The 20,519-nt window shown below is 47.4% G+C and overlaps 1 protein-coding gene across 1 annotated transcript; it reads left to right on the forward strand.

Annotated features, from left to right (window-relative positions):
* Window positions 1–540: 540 nt before the first annotated feature.
* On the forward strand, window positions 541–5,359 carry LOC309549734 (zymogen granule membrane protein 16-like; the record flags this gene model as incomplete). Its single annotated transcript, XM_082250225.1, has 3 exons — window positions 541–600; window positions 1,732–1,864; window positions 5,023–5,359. The coding sequence occupies exons 1-3, from the start codon at window positions 546–548 to the stop codon at window positions 5,357–5,359; spliced, it is 525 nt and encodes a 174-aa protein (XP_082106351.1). The 5' UTR covers window positions 541–545.
* Window positions 5,360–20,519: the final 15,160 nt, after the last annotated feature.

Here is a 20,519-nt window from a genome sequence, read left to right on the forward strand (position 1 = left end):
TTCACAGGTACACTCTTTAGACCCCCCAGACACTAAATCCAAAGAAATCTAATTTTTTTTTTCAATAATTTTTTCAATAATTGGCTCTCTATCAAAAATTACAATTTTTGAGAACTATTTTTTGTGTGATTACTAGTCTCTGGGGCATGACCCAGAACCCTAGGCACTTTTTAGGGGCATTTATTGGGTTTTAAGGCTTCAAAATTGTGTTTTTTGATTACCGAAGTTCAGGTCCCATTGATTTCAATGGGGTTCTGAAATCCGGGCCGAACTTTTGGGAGGTTCGTGTGTTCTGGTCGAACCAAACTTTTCAAAAGTTCGATCATCCCTAATGATTAGGTTATGTTAGATGGGAGGTCAGTCAGCCACACTTAAAATAACCCCTAACAACTTCTGAAGGAACCCTAGTTGAGAATTACTGATCTATGGTAACAGGTTGGATTCCCAATGATGGTCTGTATTATTGTATGAATTATGGTTTTGATTTGCAGTCATTTGTATTACTATAACCTACATCTTCTAGGTGATAACTTAAAAATACTAGGATGCTGACCCTCCTGTGTGTGTGCTTCCTGTTGGGCTCCACAGCGACTTTAAGTGGTGAGTATGGGTTATTATAGCACCCAATATATCAATTGCACTATTGGATGATGATTGATGATGATTGGTTAATGAGGATGTTTAATGATGATGATTGATGATGATTTATTTCCACTATTTATCTAATGCTAACATATTATTTATCACTTCAAAGGTACATAAAACCATTCACCCCTTTTGGAATCCATGTCATCAGGAGCCCCTCTTAATGGGCATAACATGTCTACAGTCCCTGGAACCCAGGACAGGGATGGTGGGAATCCCTCATAATGGGCACAGCAGGTGTATATACCTGGAAACTCAGCACAGGAATGGTGGGAACCCCTCCTAATGGGCATACCAGGTGTACAGACCCAGGAGCCCAGGACAGGAATAGCAGGAACCCCTCATAATGGGCACAGCAGGTGTACAGACCCAGGAACTGAGCACAGGGATGATGGGAATCCCTCATAATGAGCACAACAGATGTACAGACCTAGGAACCCAGGACAGGGATGGTGAGAACCCCTCATAATGGGCACAGCAGGTCTTCATACCCAGTAACTCAGCACAGGGATGATTGGAACATCTCATAATGGGCACAGCAGGTGTACAGACCTGGGAACTCAGCACAGGGATGATGGGAGACCCTCATAATGGGCACAACAGGTGTACAGACCTGGGAGCTTAGCACAGGCATGGTGCGAACCCCTCATAATGGGCACAGAAGGTGTACAAACCTAGGAACTTAGCACAAGGATGATGGAACCCCCTCATAATGGGCACAGGAGGTGTACAGACCTGGAAACTCATTACGGGGATGATGGAAACTCCTCATAATGGGCAAAACAGGTGTACAGACATTGTAACTCAGCACAGGGATGGTGGGAACCCTTCATAATTGTCACAGCAGGTGTACAGACCATGGAACTCAGCACAGGGATGGTGGGAATCACTCATAATGGGAACAGCTGATGTACAGACCTAGACATTCAGTGCAGGAATCTCATTTTGGTAAGCTGTGCCTATTTAAACTGCTTTCACAGCAATCTCACATAGGTGGCTGAATTCTATGCACATACAATATACACAGAAGACTAGACATAGAAGATTCCTGCCTGTCTGACCGCTCTCCTCTCTTGCACCCTTCAGTTAGGTCGCGGCGCTCTTCCTTCTCTGGGGAGTTCGGAGTTGGCGGAGGTACAGCTTTCTCTTACTCTTCAGAACAACCGAACGGACAAATAACAGGCCTTCGCATCAGGGAGACTCCCGGCAATGTGGTTGGGTAAGATCCTTCTGATTATCACTTCTTTACCACACCAACATCTTCAGCACATTTCAAGTATACACATACAGTATAATAGAAATTTGTAATGCAAATTCATGTCGGGGTGATTTTGTCTAGGCTGAGCTGAGGTCACCAGTCTGCTGCAAGCAGGAGGAAGCATTTCCTCAGTCTCCTCTCCCCCAGTCATCAGACTGCAACAATGTAACTTTGTAGCAAGTGATAAGGCGGGAGGCTGCAGCAGGGGCTGAACTATGACAGACATTTGTGCACACAGCCGAAAACTGCACAGACACCAGGCAGGATTTACTGTACATGAATGTGTCATCTCTGAGCCAGCATCTCCTGGAAGTAGATAGTGACCCTGGAATGGATAATCTCTGAACAGAGATGTGCCAACCTTCTGGAGAGAAAATCAGATGAAGGCATTGTCAGGGGGAGTATTGTAATTTTATATATAGAGATTTATTTCTTTCAAGTACCTCTATAGCGCAGTCAATTCACGCAGCACTTTACATATACACTGATCAAAAAAATGAACATTTTGAAAATAGAGCAGATCTCAATGGGGAAAAGTCTCATGCTGGATATCTATACTGGTATGGACTGGGTAATGTGTTAGGAAGGAATGGATGCCACATTGTTTAACCACTTTACAACCGGAGGATTTTGCTGTCTTCCGTCCAGGCCACTTTTTGCGATTCGGCGCTGTGCGACTTCAACTGACAATTGCGCGGTCGTGCGACGCCGTACCCAAACGAAATTTACGTCCTTTTTTTCCCACAAACAGAGCTTTCTTTTGGTGGTATTTGATCACCTGTGCGATTTTTACTTTTTGCGCTATAAACAAAAAAAGAGCGTTTATTTTGAAAAAATAACAATATTTTTCACATTTTTTTATATGAAATTCCCCCCAAAAAAGATGTAAAAACCAATTTTTTTAAAAGTTTTTGGCCAATTTGTTTTATGCTACATATGTTTGTTAAAAAAAATCGCAATAAGCGTATTTTGATTGGTTTGCGCAAAAGTTATTGCGTTTACTAACAAAGGGAAAGATTTCTGTCATTTTTGGTGTTTTTTTTTTAACGCGTAATGGCGGCGATCTGCGATTTTTTTTGCGGGACTGCGACATTGCGGCGGACAGACCGGACCCCTGACTGACATTTTTGACACTTTTGGGGGTACCAGTGACATTACTGCAGTAATCAGTGCTATATATATGCACTGTTACTGTAAAAATGACACTGGCAGGGAAGGGGTTAATTTTATTGGAGAGGGAGGGGTTAATGTATGCCTGGTGCTTACTGACGTGTAGGGGGGGAGGTGACTATGTGATTCATGGACAGATCGGATGTCCAGCTATGCTGAACAGTCCGATCTGTCACTCCCTGTCACTATGGAGATCCGCCCGCTGTGTTTACACACAGCGGGCGGATCTCCAGACTCGATCCCCGACGATCGGGTAAGAGCAGCGGCGATCGCCGCTGCTCCTCCCCTGGCCCGACTCCCGCTGTGAATGAAAACAGCGGGAGCGAGCCTCCGGCGGCGCGCAAGCGCCGCCCAGAAGGGGAGGAGTCCAGTCACGTTAATACTACGTGGCTGGACGATAACGAACCACTCTGCCGCAGTAGTATTACTGTGAGCGGTTGCAGAGTGGTTAATGGAAATGAAAATTATCAACCTGCAGAGGGTTGAATTCAAAGACACCCCGAAAATGAAAGGGAAAAAATTATGTAGCAGGCTAGTCCATTTTGCTGAAATTTCTTTGTAGCAACTCAAAATGGTACTTAGTAGTTTGTATGGCCCCCATGTGCTTGTATGCATGCCTGACAACATCGGGGCATGCTCCCAATGTGACGATGGATGGTGTCCTGGAGTATTTCCTCCCAGATCTGGACCAGGGCATCACTGAGCTCCTGAGCAGACTGAGGTGCAACCTGATGGCGTCAGATCGACCGAAACATAATGTCCCAGAGATGTTCTATTGGATTTACTGTAGGTTAGGCGATCGTGGGTGCCATTTAATGGTATCAATTCCTTCATCCTCCAGGAACTGGCTGCATACTCTCACCACATAAGGGCCGGGCATTGCAGTGCACCAGGAGGAACCCAGGACCCACTGCACCAGGGTAGGGTCTGACAATGGGTCCAAGGATTTCATCCCGATACCTAATGGCAGTCAGGGTGACATTGCCTAGCCACTAGAGGTCTGTGTGTCCCTCCATGGCTATGCCTCCCCAGACCATCACTTACCCACCATCAAACTGGTCATGCTGACCGATATTACAGGCAGCATAGCGTTCTCCATAGCTTCTGTGGCCTGCTGGAGGTCATTTTGTAAGGCTCTGACAGTGCTCATCCTGTCCTTCCTTGCACAAAGGAGCAGATACCGGTCCTGCTGATGGGTTAAGAACCTTCTTTGGCCCTGTCCAGCTCTCCTAGAGTAACTCCCTGTCTCCTGGAATCTCCTCCATGCTCTTGAGACTGTGCTGGGAGACACAGAAGAACCTTCTGGCAATAGCACGTATTGATGTGCCATCCTGGAGGAGTTGGAATGCCTGTGCAACCTCTATAGGGTCCAGGTATGCCCTCATGCTACCAGTAGTGACACCGACCCTAGCCAAATGCATAACTAGTAAAAAACAGTCAGAAAAGATGAGAAGGGAAACAAATTTCAGTGGCCTCCACCTGTAAAACCATTCTGTTTTGGAGGTTGTCTCAATGTTGCCCATCTAGCGCCCCTGTTGTTAATTTCAATAACACCGAAGCAGCTGATACTGATTAACCCCCTCTGCTATTAACTGACCAGATCAATATCCCAGGAGTTTAATTGACGATGCTTTACTCTGATTAAAAAGTGTTCCTTTAATTTTTTTGAGCAGTGTATATTATACATTCACATCAGTCCCTGTCCTCAAGGAGTTTATAATCTAATGTCCCTAACTCACATTCATACATACACATGGTAGGGCCAATTTAGACAGGATCCTCTGTGATCTCTGTGAGAGGTAAATACCTGGAGGGGTTACACAGACACATCATTGATCATGCATGGACTTAACATGGTGGGCTCTGATTTCAGCATTACATCACAGCTCTTGGAAGCATTATAATACTGTTGGTTCTTTATTTTTATGTCTTCATATTGTTCTCCCCAGGATCCAGCTCCAGTATGGTGGTGTCTGGGTGCCTTTTTATGGATATTCCATCGGTACTCTTTTTGAGGTCTTGCTGTTCCGCGGTGAAAACATCACTCAGGTGTCAGGGAAACATGGCCCTAATGTGAATGAGCTGATCTTTGTGACAAGCCTTGGAAGAATATTCAAATTCGGGCAACCATCAGGCACAAGTTTCAATGACTTTCCTATGTTTGAGGGTAACGTACTGCGCTACATTAGCGGGCGATACACCCCCAACGTTCTGACCAGCATCGGCTTCCACTGGGGCGTCCAACCCAGCTGCTACAACTGTAAAGATGGTGACCTAAAGGACTGAGGAGAGCAAACCAGAGGCAACCAGAAGGCCAGATTACTTCTTTGGACTTTTGGCTTTTTTACTTTCTCCCTTTCCACCATTCTCTGAAATAATAAAGCTTTGAAATCATATTTTGTGATCTAATATGTCTGTAGAAGCTTTTCAAGTAGCTTAAGTACCCGAGCTAGCTGATATACTGTATCTGCACTCACACTTACACTCTAAGCCAGTATTTCTCAACCTTTTTACCATGGAGGATTACCCTTAAAATAATGTTTAGGTCTTGGGGGGAACCTCTGTCATGGAATGTTAGCAGATTGGTGGTCAGTGAGAGATATCTCCATTACACTGGTGGTTAGTGGAAAGAATATACTGTTGCTTGTGGGGTTTTGGGAAGAATGCTCATTACACTGGTGGTCAGTAGTGATGAGCTTGGGTTTGCTCTGACCACCATGTGGTGGACTTGTAGTGGAAAGAATTCCCCTCTCCCTTTACAGGCAACTAACATGATCATTAGTGGTCAATAAGAGATATTCCCCTTACACCGGTGGGCAGTGGAAAGAATGGTGGTTATTGGGGAAAAGACTCATATCACTTGTGGTCATTAGTGATGGGCTCGGGTCAGGGCTTGGGTTCAGTTAACACCCACGCTCGTCCGACCCCCTAAAGACCACCCTGTTACGCTGGTGCTTATTGGGACAAATGGCCATTACACTGGTGGCCAGTAGTGATGAGCCTGGGTTGGGGTTTGCGTTTTATTCTTCTGAAGTAAGCTGTTATTGCTGGGCCAATAAGCTTCTATTGGGAGATTCCCTGCTCGGCAGTCAGCATTCACACATGGATGCTCATGACTATATTGACCCAATTTTTAGCACATAGCCATGTTTGGTCAATGATGTCGCTGGCATTACTGCAGTTTGAATGCAAACAAAGAGAGGACCAATGTGCTACCTGAGGGTAAGACTGTAGGTGGTGGTCAAAAATCCAAACAAAATGAAAAAATAAATAGAATAGAATAAAGCAGAAAAGGCAGCCAATTCTATTCGGTGTCTCCACCATGTAATAAAGTGCAAATAATCAAGGAAAATCGGCTCTAATTCATATGAGTGAAAACATCCAATAAAATATAAGTGAAGATATTAAATGTGGAAATAATAAAATCTAACACAAAAATGTGCATAACAAATTGATGATAATAAATGTTCAATCCAATGCTGTACGTGATAAGTGCAGAAATAAGTCACTGAAATCCAATATAATGAAGCAAGAAAAATATTATAAATCAACTGTCTAAAAAATGGTGATTCTTCAAAAACAAACAAAATTCCAATGTAGGTATTATTCAACAATTGTTCTTCTTAACCACCGTAGGTATTTATTCAACAAGTGGCAAGTGTCCTTCTTAACCACCAACAACGAATCAATGTGCAATGGCCGCTTACCTTATGCACACCAAAATGAGCGTGTTAGAGAGCTCCTCTTTGTGTAGTGCAGGTTCCTTATATCGCCTGGATGGTGGGATCCCAAACAGTTAGACACCCTCTTCTAGGCAAGCTTATGTTCTTGATCCTCCGATGTATAGATGCATCTCATAAGGGGTAATTAAAGACAGGTCATCATGGTGCAGTAAATTCCGAAAATGGATTTCAATGAGTAGTAAAACACTTACAAAGAGCAGATCAAGTGCAGACCGCCAGTGCGGTGTAAAAGCACAACTTCCAGTTATGGCCATAAACCGGAAGTGACGTCCCCCGGCTCCTCCTGACGCGTTGCGTCACTCCGCACGTGACTTTTTCAAGGGAACTTGAAAAAGTCATGTGCAGAGTGACGCAACGCGTCGGTAGAAACCGGGTGACGTCACTTCCGGTTTACGGCCGTAACCGGAAGTTGTGCTTTTACACCACTCTGGCAGTCTGAGCTTGATCTGCTATTTGTTTGTAAGTGTTTTACAACTCATTAAAATCCATTTTCGGAATTTACTGCACCATGATGGCCTGTCTTTAATTACCCCTTATGAGATGCATCTATACATCGGAGCCTCAATGTTGCGGGCACTACACTGACCAGTAGGAATGAGATTACGTTTAGCCCAAACCCAGAAGTTAGCTGACATTGCTGGGCCAAAGGGATATAAAAGGGGAGAAGATATTCCTGAATCATGATAGTTCTAAGTCAGGGAATCTACCACTCACCTCTCAAAGGCCCTCTCAAAGACAGCTAACTTCTGGGTTCAGACCGACACCAAGCTCAAACCCAAGCTCGTAGCTACTGGCCATCAGTGTAAAGAGCATTCTTCCTGTAGCCCTGCCCCGAGGGAGTGGCTTGTTGCTTCTTGTGCTCTGAGCCTGCTCCAACCCATCTTACACTATTAGTTCTGTCATTGTGAATAATTGAGACCACACGTATTGCAGTGAATAATCAATTTACTGCTTTTGATTTTGTGTAAAACAAGAATATGCAAACAGAATCAGAAATAACACAAATGCTGCTAAAGGGATAGATCCTGAATCCCCAACCAAGGATTTAGGCCTTTTAGTTCAGCACTCAGGATCCAGAACACAGGCCACACATACTTATACACAAATAAATGTGTATGTATGCTAGAGGATTGCGTTCAGCAGCAATAAACAATACTTCAAAAATAAGCTGGTGTAATTAGAAAGTGACCACAGATAAGAGTGACTACACTTGGTAGCTTGAATGCAAAGCAGGCAATGTAACAATATTAGAACAACTATCAGAGTGCACTCTGTGTACTAACGGGGGCCCCCTTTATGATGAATTGCAAAAGTCTCCTGGAGAGTGAGGCCTCACTTGTCTTCACCGGCAAGGAATTCCCAACAATCCGAGGAAAGTATTTGTAATCCAATAAAGGTAAAGATGATGAACTGTATTCCCCAAGGCAATCAATAGATGTAATCCAGAGAAGCAAACATAATAAATCCTAATGCGTCACGACAGGTTAACAGCCTAGGACTGGATAGAGGGCTTAAGGCCTAGTTCACCCACCTCGCACTATATGTATAACTGCAGTGTCCAGTGGTTTAGCTGAATGTCAGTAGGGCCTTATGAAAGTACACAGTTTAGTTGTCCCGCCCTAATTCAGCCTAGGTCTGTGTTTAATGGAGATGTAGATACTGGATGTCTCTCACCCAAACCGAGAGCTCCGCTCTCCTCTGTGACCAGGCCCCGCTCCTCTCAGAGTCTCCGTCTGCCTGTCAGCAACCTTCCGCTCGGTCACGTTACCGAGACTCCTCTGCTCACTCACACCACCGGATTCACCCCGGGGTCCGCCACTAGGCCTTGGCCTAAGTTCCTGCGATCTTCAGCAACTCTTCCCCTTCTTTTCAGTATGCTGTCCTTGAGGCAAGAGAGCGAAGTGGAGTCCCGCCCTCCTTTATATAGACACTCCCAGCATGCTCTGCGCGTCCTATTGCTCCCTGGGAGAAGGGTCTCTCTCTCTCTCAGTAGTCTATGATCTTGGCTCCTCCCGTACTACATCTCCCATAATGCCAAAGTCACTGTCTTTGCAGAACTTTAATAAAAATAACAGTTTGAACAATACCAGCCGTGCGACCCGGATACATCCTCCCCCCACTTGAACATCTTTGGTCCTCCAAAGATAAGGATATTCTTCTCCAGAAAAGGTAAAGGCTGACCCATATGAAAAGTCTTAATCAACCATTTAAAATAGCATTCATTGCAACTGAAACTGATTAATAAAATCACTATCTAGTAACTTACTGCACACACTATCAAATAAGTCTGGGTCACTCTCACAGAAGGCTAACAAAAGGTCAGCAACCAATTAAACAGTGTCAATGGGTGGAATAGAACTTTCTCCTTGAGAGTCATCAATAGAGGGAACAGTTGATGATATAGACCGTTGTGCCGTAGAGATTTGTTCTTCAGAACTCTCCCTCAAGGTACTATAGGTCATTCTTTTGGGAGGTTGAATCTCTCTCCGTAGTCTAGTGGATATTCCACTATCATTCTCGATAGCACTTTCCTCTGTTGAAGACTCAGGATCCACTGATACTTCTTGTCTATCTTCAAAAGAGTCCACTTCCTCAGAAGATGAAAATATTTCCGACCCTTGACTCCCATAAAGATCTTCAAATGGCTTCAAGGAAGGGGAACTTGAATCTTCAATAACAGACTCATCTAACCTAGATGAGGGAGAATCCACAGAAACATTGTTAGTAGGTGATGGATCCTCAGGGACCAATACAGGCTCCTCCTCTGCCTGTCTTGGCTCCACACTTCTCACAGGGGAACTGTGTCCCTGACTGAGCTCTCTTTTGGGGAGAGGGGCAGGGGTCCACTCAGCAATGGGGGAAGTTGATTTGGGAGAAAAATCCTCACAGGATGGCCACCACCAGTCAAAAATTACACTTTCATCGCCCCTTTTGTTGGCTGGAATGATATCTTCAAGGGAATATACCCATCATAAGTGAACTTTTGGGTCCCTAAATTCCAGATCTGCAGTTCTTCTAGCTTGCACAGAGGGATGTGTTTCAAGTGCTTCCGGTAGAAGTCATTGTACAGCAATGTCACTTGGGCACCCGTGTCCAACAAGGCCTTAGTGTAAATGCCTTCTACTTGCAGGGGAACCACCGGGGATGGCCCCACTAAATTCTTGGGTACCACATCTCTTCGGGGCTAAAATAATCTTTGACAGACCTGGTTACTGAGGCTTTGGGGTTCTAGACTCCTTCTGCTGGAGAGGAGTGGAGGTACCGACCCCCTGTGTCTCTCTGGCAGACTCGGGGGGATCCCCACAAAAGTATAGAGGTATCGGGGGTAGATGGGGAGGCACATCCCATCTCATTGTGACCGTATTTACCCTGGTAACTGCTGGAGCTCAGGCTTTTAGTGGGACTCTCAATTGGCTCCTTCACTGAGGTGCCCTGAAATTTTCCGCCTTCTTGTTAAGGAAGAACTTCTGTATAGCCTTCAACTCTTCCATGGTCTCAGGACTAAATCCCCGTCTCGGGCATTGGGCCCTGAAATCAGGGCCGGTGCTAGACTATTCTGCACCCTAGGCAAGACCAGCTACTTGCACCCCCCCCCCCCCATAAATAAATTTAAAAAAAACGTCAAAATGTCCCTATTTTCCTATATTCGCAGCACTTGCATCAATGCATTCTCCATACTCCCCCCTATACTTGCATTACTCATAGTGTCACGGAGGGGGGGGGGAGAGCAGTGTGTCAGGGTGGGGGGGGATAGAAAAGTATGTCAGGTGGGGGGACATTAGTGTGTCAGGTGAGGGGGGGTAGCAGGGTGTCAGTCGAGGGGGGTTAGCAGTGTGTCAGGTTAGGGGGAGTAGCAGTGTGTCAGGTGGGGGTGTAGCAGTGTGTCAGGTGGGGGGACTGTGTGTCAGGTGGTGGGGTAGCAGGGTGTCAGGTGAGGGGGGATAGCAGGGTGTCAGAAGGGGGGTAGCAGGGTGTCAGTTGGGGGGATAGTGTTTTAGATGAGGAGGGTAGCAGGGTGTCAGATGAGGAGGGGTAGCAGGGTGTCAGATGAGGAGGGGTAGCAGGGTGTCAGGTAAGAGGGGGTAGCAGGGTGTCAGGTAAGAGGGGGTAGCAGGGTGTCAGGTGAGAGGGGGTAGCAGGGTGTCAGGTGGGGGGGTAGCAGGGTGTCAGGTGGGGGGGTAGCAAGCATTGTGTCAGGGGAGGGGGTAGCAGGGTGTTAGGGGGTGTCAGGTGAGAGGGAGTAGAAGGGTGTCAGGTGGGGGATAGCAGGGTGTCAGGTGGGGGGACAGTGTGTCAGATGGGGGGACAGTGTGTCAGGTGACGGGGGGTAGCAGGGTGTCAGGTGACGGGGGGTAGCAGGGTGTCAGGTGACGGGGGGTAGCAGGGGGTCAGGTGAGAGAGGGTAGCAGGGTGTCAGGTGAGAGGGGGTAGTAGGGTGTCAGGTGGGGGGTAGAAAGCATTGTGTCAGGTGAGGGGGGTAGCAGGGTGTCAGGTGAGGGGGGTAGCAGGGTGTCAGATGAGGGGGGTAGCAGGGTGTCAGGTGAGGGGGGTAGCAGGGTGTCAGGGGGTGTCAGGTGAGAGGGGGTAGCACGGTGTCAGGTGAGAGAGGGAAGCAGGGTGTCAGGTGAGAGGGGGTAGAAGGGTGTCAGGTGAGAGGACAGTGTGTCAGGTGGGGGGGTAGCAGGGTGTCAGGTGGGGGGACAGTGTGTCAGGTGGGGGGGACAGTGTGTCAGGTGGGGGGACAGTGTGTCAGGTGGGGGGGTAGCAGGGTGTCAGATGACGGGGGGTAGCAGGGTGTCAGGTGAGAGAGGGTAGCAGGGTGTCAGGTGAGAGGGGGTAGCAGGGTGTCAGGTGAGAGGGGGTAGCAGGGTGTCAGGTGAGAGGGGGTAGCAGGGTGTCAGGTGAGAGGGGGTAGCAGGGTGTCAGGTGAGAGGGGGTAGAAAGCATTGTGTCAGGTGAGGGGGGTAGCAGGGTGTCAGGTGAGGGGGGTAGCAGGGTGTTAGATGAGGGGGGTAGCAGGGTGTCAGGGGGTGTCAGGTGAGAGGGGGTAGCAGTGTCAGGTGAGAGAGGGAAGCAGGGTGTCAGGTGAGAGGGGGTAGCAGGGTGTCAGGTGGGGGGATAGCAGGGTGTCAGGTGAGGGGATAGCAGGGTGTCAGGGGGTGTCAGGTGAGAGGGGGTAGCAGAGTGTCAGGTGGGGGGACAGTGTGTCAGGTGGGGGGGTAGCAGGGTGTTAGGTGAGGGAGACAGTGTGTCAAGTGGGGGGGTAGCAGGGCGTCAGGGGGTGTCAGGTGAGAGGGGGTAGCAGGGTGAGAGGGGGTAGCAGGGTGTCAGGTGAGAGGGGGTAGCAGGGTGTCAGGTGGGGGGGATAGCAGGGTGTCAGGTGGGGGGGTAGCAGGGTGTCAGGTGAGGGGGGTAGCAGGGTGTCAGGTGAGAGGGGGTAGCAGGGTGTCAGGTGGGGGGACAGTGTGTCAGGTGCGGGGGTAGCAGGGTGTCAGGTGAGGAGGACAGTGTGTCAGGTGGGGGGGGGTAGCAGGGCGTCAGGGGGTGTCAGGTGAGAGGGGATAGCAGGGTGTCAGGTGAGAGGGGATAGCAGGGTGTCAGGTGAGAGGGGGTAGCAGGGTGTCAGGTGGGGCAGTAGCAGGGTGTCAGGTGGGGGGGTAGCAGGGTGTCAGGTGAGAGGGGATAGCAGGGTGTCAGGTGAGAGGGGGTAGCAGGGTGTCAGGGGGTGTCAGGTGAGAGGGGGTAGCAGGGTGTCAGGTGGGGGGACAGTGTGTCAGGTGAGGGGGGTAGCAGGGTGTCAGGTGGGGGGACAGTGTGTCAGGTGGGGGGTAGCAGGGTGTCAGGTGAGGGGACAGTGTGTCAGGTGGGGGGTAGCAGGGTGTCAGGTGGGGGGACAGGGTTTCAGGTGAGAGGGGGTAGCAGGGTGGCAGGTGGGGGGTAGCAAGGTGTCAGGTGGGGGGACAGTGTGTCAGGTGGGGGGTAGCAGGGTGTCAGGTGAGGGGGGTAGCAGGGTGTCAGGTGAGGGGACAGTGTCAGGTGGGGGGACAGGGTGTCAGGTGAGAGGGGGTAGCAGGGTGTCAGGTGGGGGGTAGCAGAGTGTCAGGTGAGGGGGGTAGCAGGGTGTGAGGTGAGGGGGGTAGCAGGGTGTCAGGTGGGGGGTAGCAGGGTGTCAGGTGAGGGGACAGTGTATCAGGTGGGGGGTAGCAGGGTGTCAGGTGAGGGGACAGTGTGTCAGGTGGGGGGTAGCAGGGTGTCAGGTGGGGGGACAGGGTTTTTAGGTGAGGGGGGTAGCAGGGTGTCATGGGGTGTCAGGTGAGAGGGGGTAGCAGGGTGTTAGGTAACATAAGGCACAGCAACAGCACACACAAGTCTCCATGCACTTACCTTCCCCCCGAGCAGCCACAGCACCGCCTCCTGGCTCAGCATCCTGTGTTCTCTGTCTGGTCTACAGGGCAGCCAGATCCCGCCGCCAGCACTTCCCTCCCTGCCGCCCACGGCTCCATGTGACGAAACCCGGAAGTAGCGGTGGGCAGAGCTGCGCATCACGGGCGCTGAGAGAGGAGTGAAGCGCTAGGGGGCCAGCATTCACGGGGTGGCGCAGCGCGAGGGGGGACAGCATCCACGGGGGGCGCGCAGCGCAAGGGGACCAGCATCCGTGGTGGGAGCAGGAGGGAGAACTGCATCCGTGACTGCGCCCCTAGGCAGCAGTGCGCCCTAGGCGACCGCCTAGCTCGCTAGCGGGAGCGCCGGCCCTGCCTGAAATGCCCCTTCTCTCCACAAGCAAAGCACCCTCTATCCCGAGGGGAGAAAAGATTGGATCCCTTAAACGACTTCCACATCTCAGGAACTTTCCCTTGGGCTTCCATGACCTGCATCAATGTCTGGCACATTTGTGTTTGAGCCTGAGCTACTTACAGCATTAAGAGAGTGGACGGTGAACCCTCCTCAACTTTCCTCCTCTCAGGAACTTCCTCAGGATGGTTTGACTTCAGCTTCGCTCTCTTCATCTGAAAGGTTATTTTCCACGCGTAGCAGCCGGGCTGAAGCTTTCTCTTTTTTCGATTCATTATTTAACGGCTCTTTCCCTCCGTAATTTTTCTCTTCAAGCAAGGCTTCTTCCTCCCGGACTTCCCGCCTAAGTTCCGGGTAAGTGGGAGTGTCCTTGACCCCTCTAAGTAATCATTTTAAGACAATTCCGCTGGAGAATTTGGTGTAACATCTTGTCTATCCTGGCGATGTACTCCGACAACTTCTCTCCCTTTTGCTGGTGTGTATGATTAAACTTGTAGAGTAGATCAGTGGTCTTCTCCACCTGACCGAACACATCCAAAAGGGCTTTCAGATAATCATTAGCTGTACAGTTGCTATTCCCTATCCGTAGATTTCGGATCATCTCTGCTGCAGGGCCCCTTCTTTCCAGTACGCTGTCCTTGAGGCAAGAGAGCGAAGTGGAGTCCCGTCCTCCTTTATATAGACACTCCCAGCAAGCTCCACGTGTCCTATTGCTCCCTGGGAGAAGGGTCTCTCTCTCCCAGTAGTCTATGATCTTGGCTCCTCCCATACTACGTCTCCCATAATGCCAAAGTCACTGTCTTTGCAGAACTTTAATAACAATAACAGTTTAAACAATACCAGCCATGCGACCCGGCTACATCCCTAATAACCACCAGTGTAACAAGGGCATTCTTTCCACTGACCCCCAGTGTAGGGGGAACAAATTTAATTGACCACCAATGATCATGTTAGTTTTCTGTAAAGAGGGAACATTCTTTTCACTGATCACCAATATAAGAAGCATTCTCCCCACCATCCCTCAGTGTACAGGAGCACTACACTGACCACTAGGAATGAGCTTGGGTACCGTCCAGATCCAGAAGTTAGCTCTCATTTCTGGGCCAAAGGGGGGAACAACGTGGAGATGCTCATGTCATAACTCACCTAATATGGCCATTTTAGTTCAATATCATTGACCTTTACATCGCCATTTGCCCATTTTAGGCCAATGACGTAACAAGCAACGACCACTCTTTTGTGTTCATCAGTTGCGAGGCAAGAAATCTCCCAGCCCAACAATAACAGCTTACTTCCAAGGAACATGGGTTAAGACCAGAGGAGTTACTAGAACCTTCAGGGTCCCGGTGCAAGAAACAATGAAGGGCCCCCTAGACCCTTGGCTGGGGCCCTTCTCTTCGGGCTCGGGGCCTTTACTTCCATCATGGGACCCTTTATTAAGGTCCTGCAGTGGGATGCTTTCAAATGTTCTGCCCTTCATCGTGGCAGAACGCTAGTGCCCGGACGCAAGTGCGACCCTTGGAACCCTGATAGTTCCGCGACTGTTTTTTATTGTTGGTATTTTATTTTTTTAATAATTTTTTACAGTTTTACATTTTTTTTTCCAATTTTTTAGGAGCCCCATTGGGGGGGGGGGGCTTTAGTGAAATAAGGGGTCTAAACAGACCCCTGTTCTTTCACCCATGAGAATGGACAGAGTCTGTGATAGGTGCGAATCACTGACTCTACTCAGTCTTCCCCACTCTCCATCCTAAAGATTCTCGTAGCAGTCAGCGGGAGAGGGGAGGGTGATCACATGCCTGACGAAGGGGTCCTGCATGACTCCGAAACGTTGCACTTTGTTTGTGATGTGATCATACTTACAGTTTGGACTCAACTTGCAGATCCGTGGTGTGCTGGCAAATATATTCATTATGGCTTTCATGATCCAGTCCCCAGCTGGTGGTTGCTACAGCAGCCAGTACTTTAGAGCTTTCTCCAGGAATGTGTGATGGGAATATGGATTATCGCACAGAGGCCTGGGGAGAGCAGGACCTGGACAGGAAGGGCGGGGGGGCGGCATATGGAAGAACCGATCCCCCCATTTTCATCCTGCAGCCGTTGAACGCCTGCAGGAGGGAGAAGAGAGAAGGCAGTTTCTACACTGACCACCAGTGTAAAGGGCATTCTAACAAATAACCACCAGGGTAAAAGTACGTTCTTTTCACTGACCTCCAGTATAAGGGAAACATTTCTCATTGACCACCAGTGATGTTAGTTTTCTGTAAAGGGGGGATATTCTTTCCACTGAACACCAAAGTACGGAGAACACAAGCGTAAGTGATCAATGACTTGTAAAGATAATATTTTTTATAAGGGGTTTCCTGAGACCTGAACATCATTTCAGGGGTTCCTCCATGGTACAAAAGTTGAGAAATGCTGGCTTAGTGTAACTGAGTGTGAGTGCTCCATGTAAAATACCAGTTTAATAAATACATAACTAGTTTAAATGGTGTACTTTTTGGACATCTCCCATTTGTTAATAGCTATTTAACAAGTTCTATAGACATAACCGAGCACAGAAAAATATTTCAAAGCTTTATTATTTCAGTGTAAGGGAATGTTGGAAAGGTAGAAAGTAAAAAAAGCCAAGAGGCCAAAGGAGTTTAGCTTTCTGAGTGGCTCTGGTTTGCTCTCCTCAGTTCCTGAGGTCACTTGGAGCCATCTTTACAGTAGTAGCAGCCGGGTTGGATGCCCCAGTGGAAGCCGATGCTGGTCAGGACTCCGGTGGTGTATTGCTCGCTGATGTAGCGCAGTACAGTGCCCTCAAACAGAGGAAAATCATTGTGCCTGATGGTTGCCCAAATTTAAATATCCTTCCAGGGCTTGTCACGAACACCAGTTCATTCACATAAGAAGCAACTTTCCCTGACACCTGAGTGATGTTTTCACCCCGGTACAGCAAGACCTCGAAAAGGGTACCAGAGGTGCTTCCGTAATAGGTACTCCAGATGCCACCATACTGGAGCTGCATCCTGAAGAGAACAATATGAATAGATGAGAAGAAAGAATCAGCAGTAATATAATGTTTTTGTAGTGCCCTCCTAGGTAGGTGCTATAGTGAGTGTATATTGATTTTGGTTTCCCTACTAAACAGCGAGACAGTCAAGTAAATGTATGTGCTGTCTGCCTAACAGAGAGCTGTGATGGTTTAGCAGAGTCTGCTCAGTGTGCTATGGTGCTGCTCATACTGTTTTGATGTTTCACATTGATCCAGTAGCAATGGAGTATACTGGATAGTGGGTAGAAATCTGGCAGATGAGAGCATAGGATGTCTATACTGCCCTTGCCAATTAGAAGGGTATGTGCCCCAAGACATGTTGGGTGACTGTATTTATATCTGAAGAGCACATGGGCTCAGGGCCAGTTCTTCCTCTACAGAGAGAGGTCCAGAAGGGGAGAAGGCTGCGGCCTCTCCCCAGCACAGGCTGCCATGCAGTCTCAGGTGGGAGACCTGAGGGCCTGAAACACTGAAGCAGAAACCCATGGTTCTCTTGCAAGTTGACTGAGGAAGGATGTCCACGGTTCCTGTCTGGTATCATGGAGGAGGGTGACCTGCAGTCAGGGCCTTGTGAGTACAGACCCCCTAAAGGGATCCTAGAGACTGTTTTTGCTATTATCCCCCTCTTTTTGCTTGAAGTCAGCATACTGGGTATAACCTAAAGGAGACACTGGCTAGTGTCTTGAAGAAGCAAAGTCTATTAGATTCCTTCTGCTACAAAGGGACTTGCTTTGTTCTGTACAGCCTGCTGCATAGTGCTACTGAAATTCTGCTACACAGTTAATAAGTTGTCCTCGCTTGTGAATAGTTAATTTGGAGTATCCTACTAAATCCGTTCTCCTATCCAACTTCTCCAAATATATTTTAATTGGATTGTGCTCTATGGAGCATGATAATGTTACTTTCAAAGATACCTACATCCCAATTTGTACTAATCTAGTAATACCAATTCCTACTATTGGGCATTGGTAAAGTGTGGGCTTAGGGGGACTTTACTGGTATCATACTCAAAATTGTATAACTACTCATACATTTGTATAAAAAAGATTTATTTATTGTTGTCTAAAAAACAGCTTATCAAGTTTACTTGATAAGCTGTTGATTTTATCGTAACACGCTATATATAAGAAAGCCAAGTATGTCAGCTCTGCTCAAAGGTCCATTTACTTGATTGAGCCCATTATCGGCCCCATCCCGGAACCCCAAGTGGATGCAGCAGAGCCTGTCATTGGTCTGATTGGTCCCAATCCGGAAGCCCGAGTGGTAGTGGCTGTATTGTGGCTTGTTTGCTCAGTGGTGAGAATCACTGGGCCAGTGAAGTCGGTGAGTGTGCATTACCTTCCCCCCTTCAGAGCACAGTGGTGGTGGTCAAGGTGATCCTTTATTTCTGCACCGATTAGGATCTTTCAAGGGATACATCAGTGTGAATATCGCTATTTGTCATATGTTTTTCAACGCTGCTTTGGTGGACTGATTCATGCTGGGACTATTTTTTATATATATATTTTTTATATTTATGTCTACAGTCTTTACAAGTTTTCAGTGAATGTGATTGGGGAGTGAGCTTATCATTCTTTTTTGCGCTACTAGAATTTTTTGTATCTACATATTGCTTGTATTTACATATATTCTCTTATTTCATTTAATGTTCATAATTTATCTAGGGTAGCTCCCAGAAAGGAAAAAATAGCCATAGATACCATATCTAGATACCTGGAAAAAGCCAAACCCTAATATTCTCGTATTTCAATTGACTGCAGAAATATCCTCAGCCACCTCATAGGACCGCTGTAAGCAAAGCCCTATAAACGTTAGGATAAAAGCGTCTCCCCAGCCATAAATCACTGATCTGTAGATCAAAATTCAAATAAAGAAAAAAGTTTAAAAAAAGTCCTCAAAGTATCCTCCAAAGTATGTCTATCTGTCAGCTTGGAATGTGTTATCTTATGATATTGCTGCCAATCTTCCATCTCCTCTGCCGCCATTGTGGCGTGTTTGTTTTTAAGCCCCACCCCAGGAAATCGTCACCTCCATTGGGGGATGATGTATTTCTGGGTCCGGCCTCTAAGTGCGCATGCGCCCTGATGCGCGCGCACACTGCTGTGTTTGGGAGCTCCACAATAAACGTGGGCTCCCGGAAGCCGCAAGTAAGGGCGGAAGCACACGTATGTACTCCCGCTACTTGCCCAGAGACCGCATCACTCGCCGAGGGACGAGCCACTGCACCATCTAGAGGCCAATAGGAAGCACTGCATAGGGGGGAAGCTGCCGAGAACGGAACGTGCCTGTCACAGGCGAACGCTCTGAAACACACATACATGTTATGAAACATTTACATCAATTTTAGTACAGTTTTGCATATTTTTACAACAATGCTTGATATGATTAAATAACATGGATAAACAGTCATTTAACACATATGTTGCCCTAATAGGACACATCATCTAAATATAATAGGACACATCCTACAAGGTAGAAAAGTTGTTCTCATATCTTGGAAACATACACACATTCATTGCCGAAAATACGTCCACCGCTCCTGTACATCATGGATCCCCGGAACCCAGTCAGACTTGACCTCTTGGGTTAAATTATTTTGGATTATTTGGAATTTATTGTTCAGCACCTAAATGACCTTATGAAAGTCCCCTAACATGTCTACATGGTCGCCCCTAGCATGGTTGCCTTGTGGCATATAGGGGTGTCAAAGAAAAGGTCTGTATGTCAGCACTTCATTGATACCTGGTGGTTCCGTTGCGTTTAGGAATTCTATCCAATAGGTCTCTCTTTGGAGTACTCGTTTATCCCAATTGCCACCCCTAGGGTCTGGGGGTACAACCTCCAGAACAAAGAAACTGACAACTGAGTTATTGTATTTATGATGCAACGCTATATGTCGTGATACTGTAGTTTGTATCCTACCACCCTCCGAATAGTATAAGTGATCGCCTATTCTCTAGTTGAGCTGGTGCACTGTTTTTCCTATGTAATAAGCATGACAGGTGCATTGCATCAAATATACTATGCCCTGGGTATTACAATCAGCAAACATGCTGGCTCTGTGCCAGCTGCCATTGGGGAGGGATACTCCTCTACCCTCCCTTACCCATGGGCAGCGTGCACAGTTCCCGCATCTGAAAGTTCCTTTCTGATTGTTGCATGGTAGATCCTGTTGGCTGTAGTGGCTACTCACTAAACTATGCCAAATAGAAGGAGCTCGTCTGTAGACTACTTCTGGATATATTTTTACATATTTAGCCAGTGTGTAGTCATTTGTTAAAAGATGCCAATGTTTGGCCATAATATTACGTAGTTTTTGTTCGTGCATAGAGTATCGGGTGATAAATTTTACTGTTTTCATTTCTTTTTTTACTGATGTGTTATATATTAACTCTGTCCGGGGGCATGCTTTAGCTTTGTTGAAGGCTTTTTTTTTTTAAAAGGGTCTTGCTATACCCTCTTTCCAGAAGTTTATCTCGTAGGCCATTCGCTTGAATTTGGAATTTAATGTCTGAAGAACAGTTTCTTCCAAGTCGAAGGAACTGTGCATAGGGTATGCTTCTCACTAGAGGGGCGGGGTGAGCACTTGCTGCGCACAGAATAGTATTGCCTGCACTTGGCTTTCTATACAGGTCTGTTTCTATAGCACCTGTGGGCAGAATGTTGATCTGAATATCCAAAAATTATAAACCTTTTGAACTAATAGTATTTGTAAATTTTAAATTAAATTGATTAGTGTTTAAAGCTTGAAGGAAATCTTCTAGTTCAGATCGTGGCCCTGTCCAAATAATAAGTAAATCGTCTATGAAACGATTCCAACATAATATATAAGGAAGCCAGTTTTCCATGCTTTCACTGGAGAGAATCTGTC

The sequence above is a fragment of the Pelophylax lessonae genome, assembly GCF_965119305.1.
Source record: "Pelophylax lessonae genome assembly, chromosome: 1".
Lineage (NCBI taxonomy): Eukaryota > Metazoa > Chordata > Amphibia > Anura > Ranidae > Pelophylax > Pelophylax lessonae.